The sequence below is a fragment of the Dromiciops gliroides genome, chromosome 4 (genome assembly GCF_019393635.1).
Source record: "Dromiciops gliroides isolate mDroGli1 chromosome 4, mDroGli1.pri, whole genome shotgun sequence".
Lineage (NCBI taxonomy): Eukaryota > Metazoa > Chordata > Mammalia > Microbiotheria > Microbiotheriidae > Dromiciops > Dromiciops gliroides.
This window is the reverse complement of record NC_057864.1, coordinates 247,429,423-247,444,037: the sequence shown is the minus strand read 5'-3', so window position 1 is coordinate 247,444,037 and position 14,615 is coordinate 247,429,423. Positions and strand designations below refer to the sequence as shown.

Genomic DNA, 14,615 nt, shown 5'->3' with positions numbered 1-14,615 from the left:
GGGATGAGATATGTTGAGGATATAGTATCTCTAAGACTTGGCCACTCATTGACTGAGGCAGAGGGAGGTAGACTCCTGAATTTCAGTCTCTCCCTTCTCCAATAAAGAGAAAAGGTTTGGAACATTTGCTGAGGGAGGGAGGGAAAGGCAATGGAAAGTCAATTAGGAAAGGACAAGAGGTCTCCTGACTCCCAAACCAGTGTTCTAGTCAGTAAACAGCTCTTGTCTCTTCTTTCCATTCACTCAAGAATGGTTTGTCTCTGCTCTTCATTCTCACAGTTCCATACCCTGGGGCTAAGACTTGTGCTCAACATGTCATACAGACTTAATAAATACTGATTGACTGTCTGTTGGCTGGGACAAATAACCACTGCAGAGGGCATCCAGAGGGCACTGAAACAATGAATGTCCCCAAAATGGAAGCTTCCCATTAAAGCTGGATACTTTAATGGAGAACAGGGTGGAGAACAGGGAGAAGGGATTGTGTCATCAGCCACCATGAGTGTTTCAGCCTAGAAATACTGATCTGGATGAATTGGAGCCAGAGGGGCCCTTCTCACTAATCAGAAAGAGCACCAACTCTGAACTGCAGAATATTTTCAAGGAAATGCAGGCTTATTATTTTTAAGTGCATAGTAATAAGACTAACCCTGTTGCCAAGTAGCGATCCTTAGGGGACTTACTTTAATGAACAGGTAAGAACAAGTTGTAATTAACTAGCTCAAGGAGGATAGGGACCCGTCCTTATCTAAACTCTGTATGTCCCAGCTTAGGAAAGTGTTCTTCAGGGTAGGTGCTTAATGTTTGTTGAATAAATTAGCCTAGCCAGGTTAATGAGCATCCGAGTTTCAGTTCTTCTAAAACGTTTGACTGGGTCTGATAATGGTTTGTTCCCTTGAGTGGTGTAAAACCATTTCAGCCTGCAATTTCTTTTATGATATTAATTTGCTTAAGCAAACTTCCTCCAAAGTGCGAGACTGAACTTCAATCCAAACCCAGTCTTGATTATTAGGGCTAGAGACTAGATCTGTGATTTCATCAGTATAAGGAAGTCCCATGTGAAGAGACTCCCTCAACCCAGTAAGGTTGGCACCTTCTCTGCAATTAATGGTCTTAGTGTTTTCTAGAACACTAAAAAGTCAAGTCACTTGTCCAGTGCTTTGTCACACAACCAGTATATGTCAGAGTTAGGACTTGAACCCGAGTCTTCTTGGCTTCTCCACTATTTTGTCGTTATTGTTCAGTTGTGTCCAACTCTTTGTGACCCCATTTGGGGTTTTCTTAGCAAAGATACTGGAGTGGTTTGCCATTTGCTTCTCTAACTCATTTTACAGATGAGCAAACAAGCAGAGTTAAGTGACTTATCCAGGGTCACACAGCTAGTAAGTGTCTGAGGCCAAATTTGAACTCCAGAAGATGAGTCTATTATTCCATTATAACAACTTATGAATCCTTAGGAGTCCCATTCAATAAGGTTTGAGATAGATATAGATATAGATAACTTTTATTATGAATTTAACAAACATTAGCAAACATATATTTCAATATACAAAGAAGACTAGAAAAAGGATTACATGTGAAACTGAACTTGTTCCATACAATTCTTTTAAAATCTGTATTAAGTTTAACACAAAAGGATGCAACACTGCCCTGCTCACCCAAATATCCTTCTGCTTTCTTCTGTGCATTTAAAAAAATGCTTCATGGACAATCTTTTCTTTGAGCTCAAGATCCATGATTTTCCAAGGTTTTCCTTGCTGTTGTTGGTTGTCAAAGTCAGGTAGGAAGGAGAAGGGATTGAGTTCTGCCACCTTCAAGTACCACTGGCCCCTCAAAGCCTGCCAGGTCCACGGGGCTCAGGAGCAACAGCCAGCCTTCTTCTTCTCCACCTCCTTCTCCAACTCCACCACACTCTGTTTCAACTTGGTGTCCAGTTCTTTCATTGCCCTGTGAGGTGACCCAGGGAGTGTGAGTGAGTAAGTGAGGGAGGCCTCAAGTTTAGGATCCTAAGATTCTGGGAGCTGGAAGTAAGATCGGCTGGGCCAACCCCTACTTAAAGCTTGATTCCCTATGAAACCTTCCCCTAAAAGTACCCCCCTCCAACAGAGCTCCTGTATTACCCTGTTTCACACACGTAGCCATGTAATATCATATATTATACTTAATCTCTATCTGATACCCATGAAGACAGGGACTATGTATTAATTATTACCTATGTTATTGTTCAGTCATTTCAATCGTGTCTAACTCTCCATGACCCCATCTTGGGGTTTTCTCAGCAAAGATACTGAAGTAGTTTGTCATTTCCTTCTCTAGCTCATTTTACAGATGAAGAAACTGAGGCAAAGAAGGTTAAGTGACTTGCCCAGGGTCACCCAGGTAGTAAGTGTCCAAGATCAGATTTGAACTCAGGTCCTCCTGACTCCAGGCCCAGTATATTATCCATGGTGATACCCAGCTACTACCTATAGGCCTTAAATATAAACTCCTTGGAGAGCAGAATGGGTAAGCCCCAAAAGCACTGTCTTTGGGGTCAGAGAACTTTAATTCAAACCCCTGCCTCTGTCCCTTATCCCCTCTAGGCCCTTCAGCAAGTTGTTTCCCTGAGGCTTTCTGGGTCTCCGTTTCTTCATTGGTAAAATGAGAGTTGTAGCAGCTGACCTCTGAGGTCTGGCATTTAAAGTCCTCTATAATTGGGCCTTATTCTACCTTTCCAGAACCAAACCTGCAGCCTTAGTAAACTGCTCTGGTGTAGGATCAAAATACCCAACATACCCACTGGGAAGAGAGGCAGAGAGCTGGTAAAGCTTGTGGGGTCACAGTCAAGAGTGAGCTCTCTAAAGGCTTCTCGACTCTCTTCCCTTTTTGGCCTAGGGATCCATCACCCTCAAGGTTTGGTGATCCTCCCTGGGCAGCTGAGATCTGGTCTTATCTTTGGCCCTGACTCCCTCACCCCTTGCCCATCCTCCCCCATGACCCTGTCCCTGTCCCCAGGCATCTCATTTTAGGCCTTGGTCCTTTCTTTGGGCAGATTAAAATAGGCCTCAGTAAAGGCCCGTAGCTTTGTGCTTCATTGCCCTGTTTTATTCTTTTGTGAAAACCTCCTTTTATTCCACAAATGACTGCTCTAGACTTGTGCACCTACTATCTTCCAAATGCACTCCTGGTTGTCTCCTAAAAGGAGAGCTGATCTTTTTTTGGAAGTGAGATGGACAGCGCCTTCTCTGGGCTTCTCAGCAGCTTAACTAGAGCAGGGTAGATGGAGCAGCTGCCAAAAGTCAGGAGGACCTGGGTTCAAATTATACCTTGGCTACTCACTGCTGTGTGTGACATTGGGCAAACCTCTCTGAACCTTCCTTTCCTCATCCAGAAAATAAGGCAGGGGGTGGGGGCTGGACTCATTAACCTCTAAGGGCTAAGAGCCCAGCTCTAAATCTATAATCTTATGAATAGGATGAGCTGTACAACCTCAGAAAGGTCACTTCTCCCCTCTGAACCCCAGCATTTCCATTTCCTTTTCTGTAAAATGAGGCCTTGTTATAGTATGTTAAACAAAATGAAGATTCAGTTTACAACTTTTAAAGGAATGAGGAGAAATAATTCATGGAAGAGCATGGGGGGGGAGGGTGTAGTCAAAACTAGTGAGAGAAAGCAGGAAATGTGAGAAAAAGTAAAGTGATGATTTAGTGGGATGTGAGAAAGGAAACTGACAGAGAAGGGCCCCAGGGATCTGTCCTTGGTCCTGTACCAGTCGACATTTTCCTATGGCTTGGAGGAAGGCATACAGAGCATGCTTATCAACGGTGAAAATGACACCGAGCTGGGAGGGATAGCTATCATATTGGGTGACAGACTTAAGATTTGAAAAGGTCTTGGCAGGCTAAAATGATGGCCTGAATCTAAGGAGATGACATTTAAGAATGATGGCTGTAAAGTCTTACACTTGGGTTTGGGGGGGGGGGGAAATCACATCACAAGTATAAAATAGATTATATGTAAAAGACCTGAGGGGTTTTAGTGGACTCCAGGCTCAATAGGAGGAAGTAGTGTAACAAAGGAGTCCCCAAAAGCCAACACAATCTCAGGATTAAAAGATTGATAGGGTCTAGAAAGAGAGAGGTGATACCTCCTACCTCCCCAGCCCAACCCCTGTCACTGTATTCTGTGCTCATCAGACCACATTTGAAATATTTCATCTAGTTCAGGCCACCACATTCTCCAAACAGCACTGAGAAACTGGAGAAAAGCCACCAGGACGTTGAAAGAACAGAGAATGCTAGATATAAAGTCCGAAGTCCCAGGTTCAAATCCTAGTGCTGCCACTTTCTTCTAGCTGTATGACCTTGGGAAAGTTACTTAATTACTCTAGTCCTCAGTTTCCCTATAAAATATGGGGCATGAACTACATGACCTCCAAGATTCCTTCTATTTCTTAAATACATGACTCCATGATCCTATGATATTTGGGGGGATGTTTAACAAGGAGAAGAGAAGACTTTAGAGAGGATCAGGATGGCTGTTTTCAAGTAATCAAAGAGCTTTTATGTAGAGGGAGGGTTAAGGACTGTTCCTGAACTAGGAGCAATGGGTAGAAGGTATAGGAAGGAAGATTTCAGCTCCATGTTAAGATAAGCTTCTGGGGCAGCTAGGTGGCGCAGTGGATAGAGCACCGGCCCTGGATTCAGGAGGACCTGAGTTCAAATCTGGCCTCAGACACTTGACACTTACTAGCTGTGTGACCCTGGGCAAGTCACTTAACCCCCATTGCCCCCCCCCAAAAAAACCAAAACAAACAAAACAAAAAACCAAAGATAAACTTCCTAACAATTTGTCATTGTTCACTCCTCTCTGTTGTGTCCCACTCTTCATGACCCCTTTTGGGGTTTTCTTGGTAGAGATACTGGAGTAGGTTGCCATTCCTTTCTCCAGCTCATTTGACAGATGAGCAAACTGAGGCAAATAGAGTGTTGTGACTTGACCAGAGTCACACAGCTAGTATAAGCATCTGAGGCAGGATTTGAACTAAGGTCTTCCTGACTCCAAAGCCAGAATCTTTGCCTATTGCACCATCTAACTACTCATTATCTCTATTGAGCCTCAAAATAACCTTGTGAGGAGTAGGGGAAGGGAATAAGTTTTTATACATCACCTATTATGTGCCTGGTACTGTGCTAAGCACTTAAAAATACTATAACATGTGGTTCTCACAACAACTCTAGGAGGCAGGTGTTATTACCTCTATTGTATTATCTCCTAGTGAATTGCCAAAGGTCACACAGCTGATAAGTGTCTCAGGTGAGATTTGAACTCATGTCTTCCTGACTCCAGGCCCAGAGCTCTAACTACCACTATACCAGAGATATTGTCATCCCCATTTTATAGATGAGTAAGCTAAGACCTAGAAAAATTAAATTATTTCAATCAACAAATATTTAGTAAGCACCTACTGTGTGCTAGGCACTGGAGATACAAAGATAGTCTCTGGCCTTCAAGAAGCTTCCATTCTACTAGGCATGTGTATCATGTATGTACAATATAATGTGTGTGTAAACACATACATAATACATAAATGCAAACTCATTGGGGGCCCTGAGTACTAATTAGAGGAATAAGAAAAGGGTTCTTAAAGGATGTGGACTTTGAACTGAGCTGAGGGTTTCATGAAGCAGAGAGGAGAAAAGAGAGCAGTGCAGATATGAGGGACCGCCCATGTAAAGGTGAGGAATAACATGTAGGAAGAACAAGCAAGACGGCAGAGCTGGAATAGAGGGCAAGTGTGGAGCAATCCTGTTTAATCAAGTAAGGAAAGATAGACCAGAGACAGTTTGTGAGGAGTTTTTAATTCCCAAAAAGAGAAGTTTGTATTTTTATGCTAAGGGTAAAAGGAGAGTGGAGGCTATATGAAGTGGTGGATAGAGCACTGGACTTGGGCATCAGGAAGACCTGAGTTCAGATCTCACCTCAGATACTAGATTGTGATTCTTTCTATGCTTCAGTTTCCTCACCTGTAAAATGAGAAGGATGGCCTCTACATGGCTCCTAAGGTCCCTTCCAATCCTGAATCTATGACTCTACAGTTAGATCTGTACTTTAGGTATATCAATTTGTCAGCAGCTAATAATTAATGTCATAGGAATTTGAACCCAGGTCTTCCTGATTCCAACTATAACATATTTACTAGGTTGCCCTTTGTTCCAGAGTCTCCCTCTTTATTTTTTTATTACAGAGCCTCACCTAGGTCTTTGGCCCAGCTTTTCCTGCTCTGCCCCCACTTCTTTCTTGTACCTAGTGCCTTGCTTGGAAGATGAGGCTAAACATTGTCTGCCCTCAAAGATGTTACATCCTATTGGGAGATACAAGAAAATGAGGACTCTAAAATAATCCAAAAATATAAAGTGCTATCTTAATAACATTATAATCCCAATGACTTGATAGATCACCTTCTTATCCCCTTTAAATTCCCTCTAATTCATTAGAACCCCCAGCCCACCCTGTGCAAAGGTGTTTAAATACACACACTCACTCACACACACATACACCTATGCACACAAGCAGAATATTAGTACCACGATGGAATCCTGGGGCATGGGAATGGGAGGACAGGTTACACTCACCTGGCTAATGTCACGATGGGCTCTAAGATGTTATGTCCCAAGACAGCACTGCATTCCCCGAAGATAACCCCAATTTCCTGCAAGGTCAAACAGAAACACAGGATAACCATGGTCTTGGGCACAAAGACAGGCAGTATCTGCTCTCAAATGGTTGGTCTGGAGGCCGGGATACCCCTCCAGCTGCTAGAACTCCCTCCCTCCCCAAATTACTTTGTATTTACTTGGTATATATTTTGTTTGTATGCTCATGTGTAATGATATCATCTTAAAATGTAAACTCCCTGAGGGTCGGCGGACTATTTTCTGTTTGTCTTTATCCCTGGTCAACTAGCTGGATGCCTGACACAGAGCAGGTGCTTAATAATACATATAAGGTTCTTAATCGATTGGTTCTTGATTGATTGGAATATCTTGTTGATTGGGCATTTAGGTAGCACAGTGGATAGAGCACCAGGCCTGGAGTCAGGAAAACTTGAATTCAAATCCAGCCTTAGACTAGCAGTGTGACCCTGGGCAAGTCACTTCACCCTGCTGGTCTCAGCTTCTTCATCTGTAAATGAGCTGGAGAAAGAAATGGTAAACCCCTCCAGTGTCTTTGCCAAGAAAATCCCAAATCCCAAAGAACAAACGCTACCAAAATGACCAAACAACAAAACTGATCAGAACTTGATTGATTGAACTATCTATGTCTGGTTTCTTTTCCCACCTTTGGTGTTTCTGATATATTAGCTGATTCAACTGGTCTATAGAGATGTTTAAAAATAGAATTGCCTCCAGCTTTACTCCTTTTACATTTTATTGATTCTCATTTTCTCTTGTTTGCTCTTTTAGTCATTTTTCTTCTCCTTGGTGTTTTCTACGGGGTATTTGAGGCGCTGGGCTTCCTGCTCTCGTTCTGACATCCTGGATCCACTTGCACAGAGGTCTTTTTATTAATTATCAAAGTAAATCTAATGGTTCTAGAACTGGAGGGGATTTCAGAGATCATTTAGTCCAACCCCCTTACTTTGTGTATAACAGGGCACTGGCCAATGAGAGCTCAGTCCTCAGCTCTCACTCTGCAATCCCCCCAGTGGATGTTTGAGGGAGCCTGCTTCCATGCATTCATAATGGGGGATCCTGCCTTGTGGACAGGTATCTTTCCATTGTTTCCTGTCTGCTTGCTGTATTCAGAGAAGCCTTTTGACTGGTTGCTGAGCCAAGGCTTGGTGTGCACACAAAAGACACTGAATAGTCAAATAGACTCCTTTTCTTCTCTGATTGTATTTGAATGAGGAGTATACACTGCTGAGAGCTTCTGGGTGGGGAGGAGCCTTGGGTCCCCTTGAACTAGTGAGTACATGTCCTCCTATGCAAATCTGTGTCTGTGATGGGGCAGCCTCCGGTTTATTTCTTCTTTCCTTTGATATGGAACCTTATAAATCTCAAAAGGTCAGGAGTCCATATGAGAAGCCAGAGTCCCATTACAAATGGCTGTCCCCCATGCCTGGAAAACTCTCCTTAACTCTACCTAATGACTTCCCTGGCTTCCTTTAAGTCTCAACTAAAAGTCCATCTTCTACAGAAAGCTTTTCCCAGTCCTTATTTCTAATGCCTTCCCTCTGTTTATTATTTCCTATTTATCCTGAGTATAGCTTGTTTTGAATATATTGGTTTGTTCATTGTCTCCCTCATTAGAATTTGTGCCTGAATTGTAGTAGAACCTCCCAAGCTCATATTGGTCTGATCATCCAGAGTGGGACACACTGTACCTTGACCCCAACAAAGTGATGTCATTTTGGTTCTCTTCAAGAACAAAGGATGACAACGAACCCACCAACCGTTAGAATGTGAGCTCCTATTAGTGCTTCCTATTCATATTAGAGCTTCCCATTCATATTAGAATATGAACAAGGTATGAACTAATCCAACCATTCTGGAGACCAATTTGGAACCATGCCCAAAAGGCTATAAAACTTTGACCCAGCAATACGACTACTAGGTCTATATCCCAAAGAGATCATAAAAAAAGGGGAAAGGACCTACATGTACAAAAATATTTATAACTGCTGGAAACTGAGGGGATGCCCATCAATTAGGGAATGGTTAAACAAGTTGTGGTAAATGAATGTAATGGAATACTACTATGCTATAAGAAATGATAAGCAGATGGATTTCAGAAAAACCTGGAAAGACTTACATGAATTGATGCTGAGTGAAATGAACAGAACCAAGAAAACATTGTACACAGTATCAACAACATTGTATGATGATCGACTGTGGTAGACTTAACTCTTCTCAGCATTACAATGTTTCAAGATAATGCCAAAAGACTCATGGTGGAGATGTTCTTCACATTCAGAAAAAAACAACCCACGATGTAGTCTGAATACAGATTGAAGTATACTATTTTTCACTTTTGTTGTTGCTGTTTGTTCTTTCTTGCATTTTTTACCCTTTTGTTCTGATTTGTCTCTTACAACATGACTAATGTAGAAATATGTTTAACATAATTGTAATGTATAACCTATATCATATTGCTTTCTGGCTTTGGGAGCGGGGGAGAGAATGGAGGGTGGGAGCAAAATTTAGAACTCAAAAAATCTTTACATGTAATTGGGGAAAAACAATTTTTATTTAAATTAGCTTTTAGGGACAGCTAGATGGCACAGTGGATAGAGCATTGGTCCTGGATTCAAGAGGACCTGAGTTCAAATCTGGCCTCAGAAACTTGACACTTACTAGTTGTGTGACCCTGGGCAAATCACTTAACCATCATTTCCCCACAAAAAAATTAAAAAATAAATAAAAAAGTTTATGAGCAAGGACTGTCATTTACTCTTTTTTTTTTTTTTTAGTGAGGCAATTGGGGTTAAGTGACTTGCCCAGGGTCACACAGCTAGTAAGTGTTATGTGTCTGAAGCCGGATTTGAACTCAGGTACTCCTGACTCCAGAGCCAGTGCTCTATCCACTGCGCCACCTAGCTGCCCCATTTACTCTTTTTGTATTGCCAGCACTTTAGCATAGTGGCTGACACATATTATGTGCTTAATAAAAAATTTTAAAAATTGATTGATATGGATGAAGAAACTGAAAACCAGAGAAATAACGGTTATTTACTCTAGACTAAACAGCTAGTTGGTTTTTTAAAAAGCTAGGTTTCAAACTGAGATCTTATGATTTAATAACCATTATGACTTCTACCATCCCGTCCTGCCTTCTTCTATCTCCTGTGCAGCCCTAGCTGCCTGGGTCCCTTGCAATATACCCTCTGTCGAGATTTCCCCTGGGTTGCCATAGCTAAGGGGCAGCTCTGTCCCCACCTTATAGGAACTGTCCCTCCTCTTCTGTATAGTTCTGAGAACAAGCATGTCTGAGATGCTCACCAGGACACCTACCTTGGCTAGGAGCTGTCCGGCCTCTGTGGACACCTGCCTCTCCTCCACAAGGTCTGTCTTGTTCCCAAGGAGGAGGATAGCAACATCATCAGGTCCTGCTTCCTGCAGTACAACACAGACTATTTTTGTAGAAAGGGAGGACAATATCCTTTCCATCCCAAGAACCCCAAAAGACTCTCTCTTCAAGGCTCCATTCTGTGAGTTCAAGGGCAGAGCTGCTAAGAAGAGGAACATGTCCTGAGAAGCTAAAGACTAGGCAGAAATGGGGTAAAATCTGAGCCATCAAAAGGTCAGGCCCATCCTACTGATCCAACCTGAGCTTCCACTCTTACCCAAGCACTCTCCTCTGCCCTATCCAGGGCTGTTTCTTAACTCTCTGTCCCTCCAATACAAGAAGTTCTATCTACTTTTACTATCTTTTCCTTGTCTACCCAGAGTCATCAATTACCTTCAAGGCCCTCCTGGTCTAAGGTCTCACTCTTTATGTCAGGTAGGGGTGGAAAATATACTGGATAGTAGACAGCTAGAAGTAAAGTGGGTGCCCCTCCTTTGGGTAATGGCTGAACAGCTAGCTGGTGGCATACAAATGAATTGTAATATTATTTCACTATAAGATACATGTGCAGAACTCAGAGAAATTTGACAAGACTTGTTCAAACTGACACAGAATGGAGTGAGCAGAACCAGGAGAGCAATGTACACAATGACCTCAGTAAAATGAAGGAAAACAGCACTGAAAGACTCCAGGACCCTGACCCACAGTGGCCAGTTGTGACTTCAGAAAGCTGATGGTAAAGTGTGATTCCCCCATCTCTTACCAGAGACATGATGTGCTGGGGGTATAGAATGAAACTTGCATTTTCGCTCATGGCCAACATGTTGATTTGTTTTGCTTGACTCTATTAACTTCTTACAAGGGAGGGTTTCTAAGGGGTGGGGGTGGGGTGGTTTTATTACTACCTTGTTAAATTTAATATGCACTTTAAAAAACCCCACCAAATTGTATGTAGCAGCAGTTCACAGTTTCATATACAATTCTCTTCTTTGTTCTTTGTATATCAGAATGCCTGTGTTTATTGATGATTGCTAAGTTCATAATAAAAAAGTGGGGGGGGGTAAGTGTTCTGGACCTAGAAAAAGCTATCTACACTCAATGCCTCCATTTTCTCTCCTGATCACTTCTTAGCCCATTGTAATCTGGCTCCTGAAATGGTTCTCTCCAGTTACCAAAGATCTTTTAATGACCATATCCAATGGTCTTTATTCAATCCTTGTCTTTCTTGACCTGACTGTTGCCCACCCAGCTGCCTCCATCATATACTTTTCTCTCTCTGTTCTCATTACCCCACTCTCTCCTAATTGTCCTTTTCCCTGTCTGTCCACTCCTCCATCTTCTCTTCTGGGTCATCATCCAGGTCTAATTCTCTTAAACCATGGGTGTCCCCTAAGCCTCTGTCCTCAGTCCTCTTCTCCTCATTCCTCATTCTCCCTACATTGGTGCCGGCATTGGTCCCTACAATCATCCCTCTTAGTGATCTCATTAGCTCCCATAGGCTCATCTCTCCCCTGAGCTCCTATCTTACCTACAGCACAAACTGTTGGACAACTCCACTTTGTTGTTTCATAAACAGCTTAACATAAATATAAACGCATTGAGACACGTCCAAAACAATCCACCATCTTCATCCTCACACCCACCATCACTTCCCTACTTCTCTTGAGTGCACCATCACCCTTCTAGCCAACAAGGTTCCTGACTGTAGAGTCTTCTTCATCCCTTCCTTTTCCTTCACCTCCCTCCCCAGTCAACATCCAATCAAGTCTCCCCAACACCTCTCACATCTATCCTCTTTCCTCAGGCCCACCATGCTAGGTCAGGCTTTTATCAGTTCTTACAACAGCCCCCTAAATAGACCTAAAGCTTCCAGGCTCTACCTTTCCAAACATTTCACCTTGGCCCCTTTTATGCCCCCTACATTCCAACCAAACTGGCCTACTTACAGTTATCTAAACCAGGCATTCCATCTCCCATACCCATGCCTGAGTTGTCCTACCTCCTGTTTCCACCTCTTTAAGAATCCCCAGCTCAGGGGGCAGCTAGGTGGCACAGTGGATAAAGCACCGGCCCTGGATTCAGGAGTACTTGAGTTCAAATCTGGCCTCAGACACTTGACACTTACTAGCTGTGTGACCCTGGGCAAGTCACTTAACCCCCATTGCCCCACAAAATAAATAAATAAATAAAAATAAAATAACAAAGAATCCCCAGCTCAAATGAGCTAGGGATAGAATGAGATCATGTTTGTAAAGCACTTAGCCTAGTGCCCGGCACATAGTAGGTGCTTAATAAATACTTGTTTGCCTTTTCCTTCCTCTTCTTGCCCCTAGCTTCCTTTTAAAGCTCGTCTCAAGTGCTGCCTCCCACAGGAAGCCTTTCCTGATACCTTTGGTTATTACTGTACTTTCCCTAGTCATATGATCATATATAGATATATGTATGTATGTACACACACATAGATATGTGTATGTATATGCACATATACAGATTGTTGTTGCTTGTCCTTCATTCTTGAAGAGGACCAATGACATCAGGAAAGTGATTCTTAACTTGCAAGTGAATTGGATTTTAGTGGCTGTGCAAAGTGCTCAGCCTCACTCTCTTCTCCAGAGCCATCTGGGTCTGGTGGGAAGACATATTTCAGGTTGACTGGAGATGGCCACCATATATACACACATAGAGATATGTACACACATGTGTATATGTTTATAAATACATGTATACACATGTGTATGTATACTGTTTTGTGTGTATACATATTTGTATGTATATAAATAGAGGTGTGCCTATATATGAGTGTATACATACAATATGTGCCTACGCATTTATTGTATGAATTTATATGTAATTGTTGTTGTTGTGCCATGTCCACTCTTTATGACCCTTTGGACCATAGAATGCCAATACTGTCCATGGGGTTTTCTAGGCAAGGATATTGGAGTAGTTTGCTGTTTCCTTCTCCACTGAATTAAGGCAAACAGGTTAAGTGACTTGCCCAGCGTCACACAGCTAGTACTGGTCTCAAACTGGATTTGAATTCAGATCTTCCCGATTCTAAGCCCATCACCCTATCCACTCAGCCACCCAGTTGCCTCCATCTATATAAGTATATGCATGTGTTTATGTGTGTATAATCATGTATGTATACACACAGAATGGTGTGAATATCTACACATATGCATGGTACACACATAGCTATGTCTAGGAATGTGTGTGCATGTAGACATATGAGTGCAGAACACAAAGTACATGTATTGTACATGAGTGTATATATACATTGCACCATATATGTGTCTTTGTATGTGTATATGTATATGCATGTATATATTACACACACATATAAATATATACTTGTGTATTTATACAGTGAGTTTGTGAATAGATTCAAGTGTGAGGGAAGGCACTGTGCTTTTCATTTATTTCTCTGAGGTTCCTTTAAGCAGCACTGGGTTGGAGATATAGCAGAGCCTCAGTAAAGTCTTACTGATCGGCCAATTAGGAAGGAAGTTGGAGCAGAATGAGCCTACCTATCATATGACCTAGTATAGGAGTTGCAAGTCTCTATGACAGCTAAGGAGAGAGTATGTTTTTTGGTGTGGCAATGAGGGTTAAGTGACTTGCCCAGGGTCACACAGGTAGTAAGTGTCAAGTGTCTGAGGCCAGATTTGAACTCAGGTCCTCCTGAATCCAGGGCCAGTGCTTTATCCACTGTGCCACCTAGACGCCCCATGGAGAGAGTATTATGAGAATATCTGGGGCTAATATCAAGTAGGGAAAATCACAGGAGATATAGAAAGTCATTTTTGTCCAGGGCTCCACTGTGTGGCTGTGGCTTCATAGTACTGGACCTGTTTTCTCCTCACTCACCCCACCACATCTATGTGGAGGGCAGGGACACCTAGCCCCTCTTTTGTTTAATCCTTGCTTCTGCTGGGGAAAGGAAGTGAACAACAAATGGATATTGTGCTGGCCCCCTCCAGCCAGGACCAGCCAGGGCAGCAACCCCACTCACCTGGATGCAGTCCAGCCAGTATCGCACGTGGGTGAAGCTTCCTGGGCAGGTGACATCATACATGAGCACAATACCATCGGCCTTCCGGAGAAACTGCTTGGTTATGCTGTGGTACCTACCAAGAGATTCCTAGTAAGATACAGGCTGCCTTAGACAACCAAAAAATTCTTAGCTCTGAGAGTTGGAGGAGCACATGAGAGATCATCCTCTTCTGCTGGGCAGATAAATTGTCCCTATGAGGACTTGGGCCTAAGGAAGCTATGATGTATCTTACAATAGAAAGCAAGAAAAAAAAAGCCTTAGATAGTACCTAGTCTAACTCCCCCATTTTACAGGTGAAGGCACTGAGGCCCAGAAAAGGGAAATGACTCACTTCTGAGGTAGGAGACCCTAGACCTTAGTGATTCCTCCTCCAGAGCACTGGATTCGGAATCAAAGATTCAGTCACGTCCAACTCTTCATGACTCTATTTGGAGTTTTCTTGGCAGATACTGGAGTGACTTTTCATTTTCTTCTTCAGCTCATTTGACAGATGAGGAAACTGAGGCAAACA

General features: G+C 42.6%; 1 protein-coding gene across 1 annotated transcript in view; it reads right to left on the bottom strand.

The window, feature by feature from the left end:
• Positions 1–1,530: 1,530 nt before the first annotated feature.
• Positions 1,531–14,615, bottom strand: part of RAB44 (RAB44, member RAS oncogene family) — a 69,309-nt gene continuing 56,224 nt past the window's right edge. Inside the window, exons 11-14 of the mRNA XM_044003397.1 lie at positions 14,063–14,177; positions 9,993–10,094; positions 6,615–6,691; positions 1,531–1,947 (exon numbers count right to left, since the gene is read on the bottom strand). Coding sequence (XP_043859332.1) covers positions 1,857–1,947; positions 6,615–6,691; positions 9,993–10,094; positions 14,063–14,177 — 385 coding nt within the window. The 3' untranslated portion in view covers positions 1,531–1,856. The remainder of the gene's footprint in view (positions 1,948–6,614; positions 6,692–9,992; positions 10,095–14,062; positions 14,178–14,615) is intronic.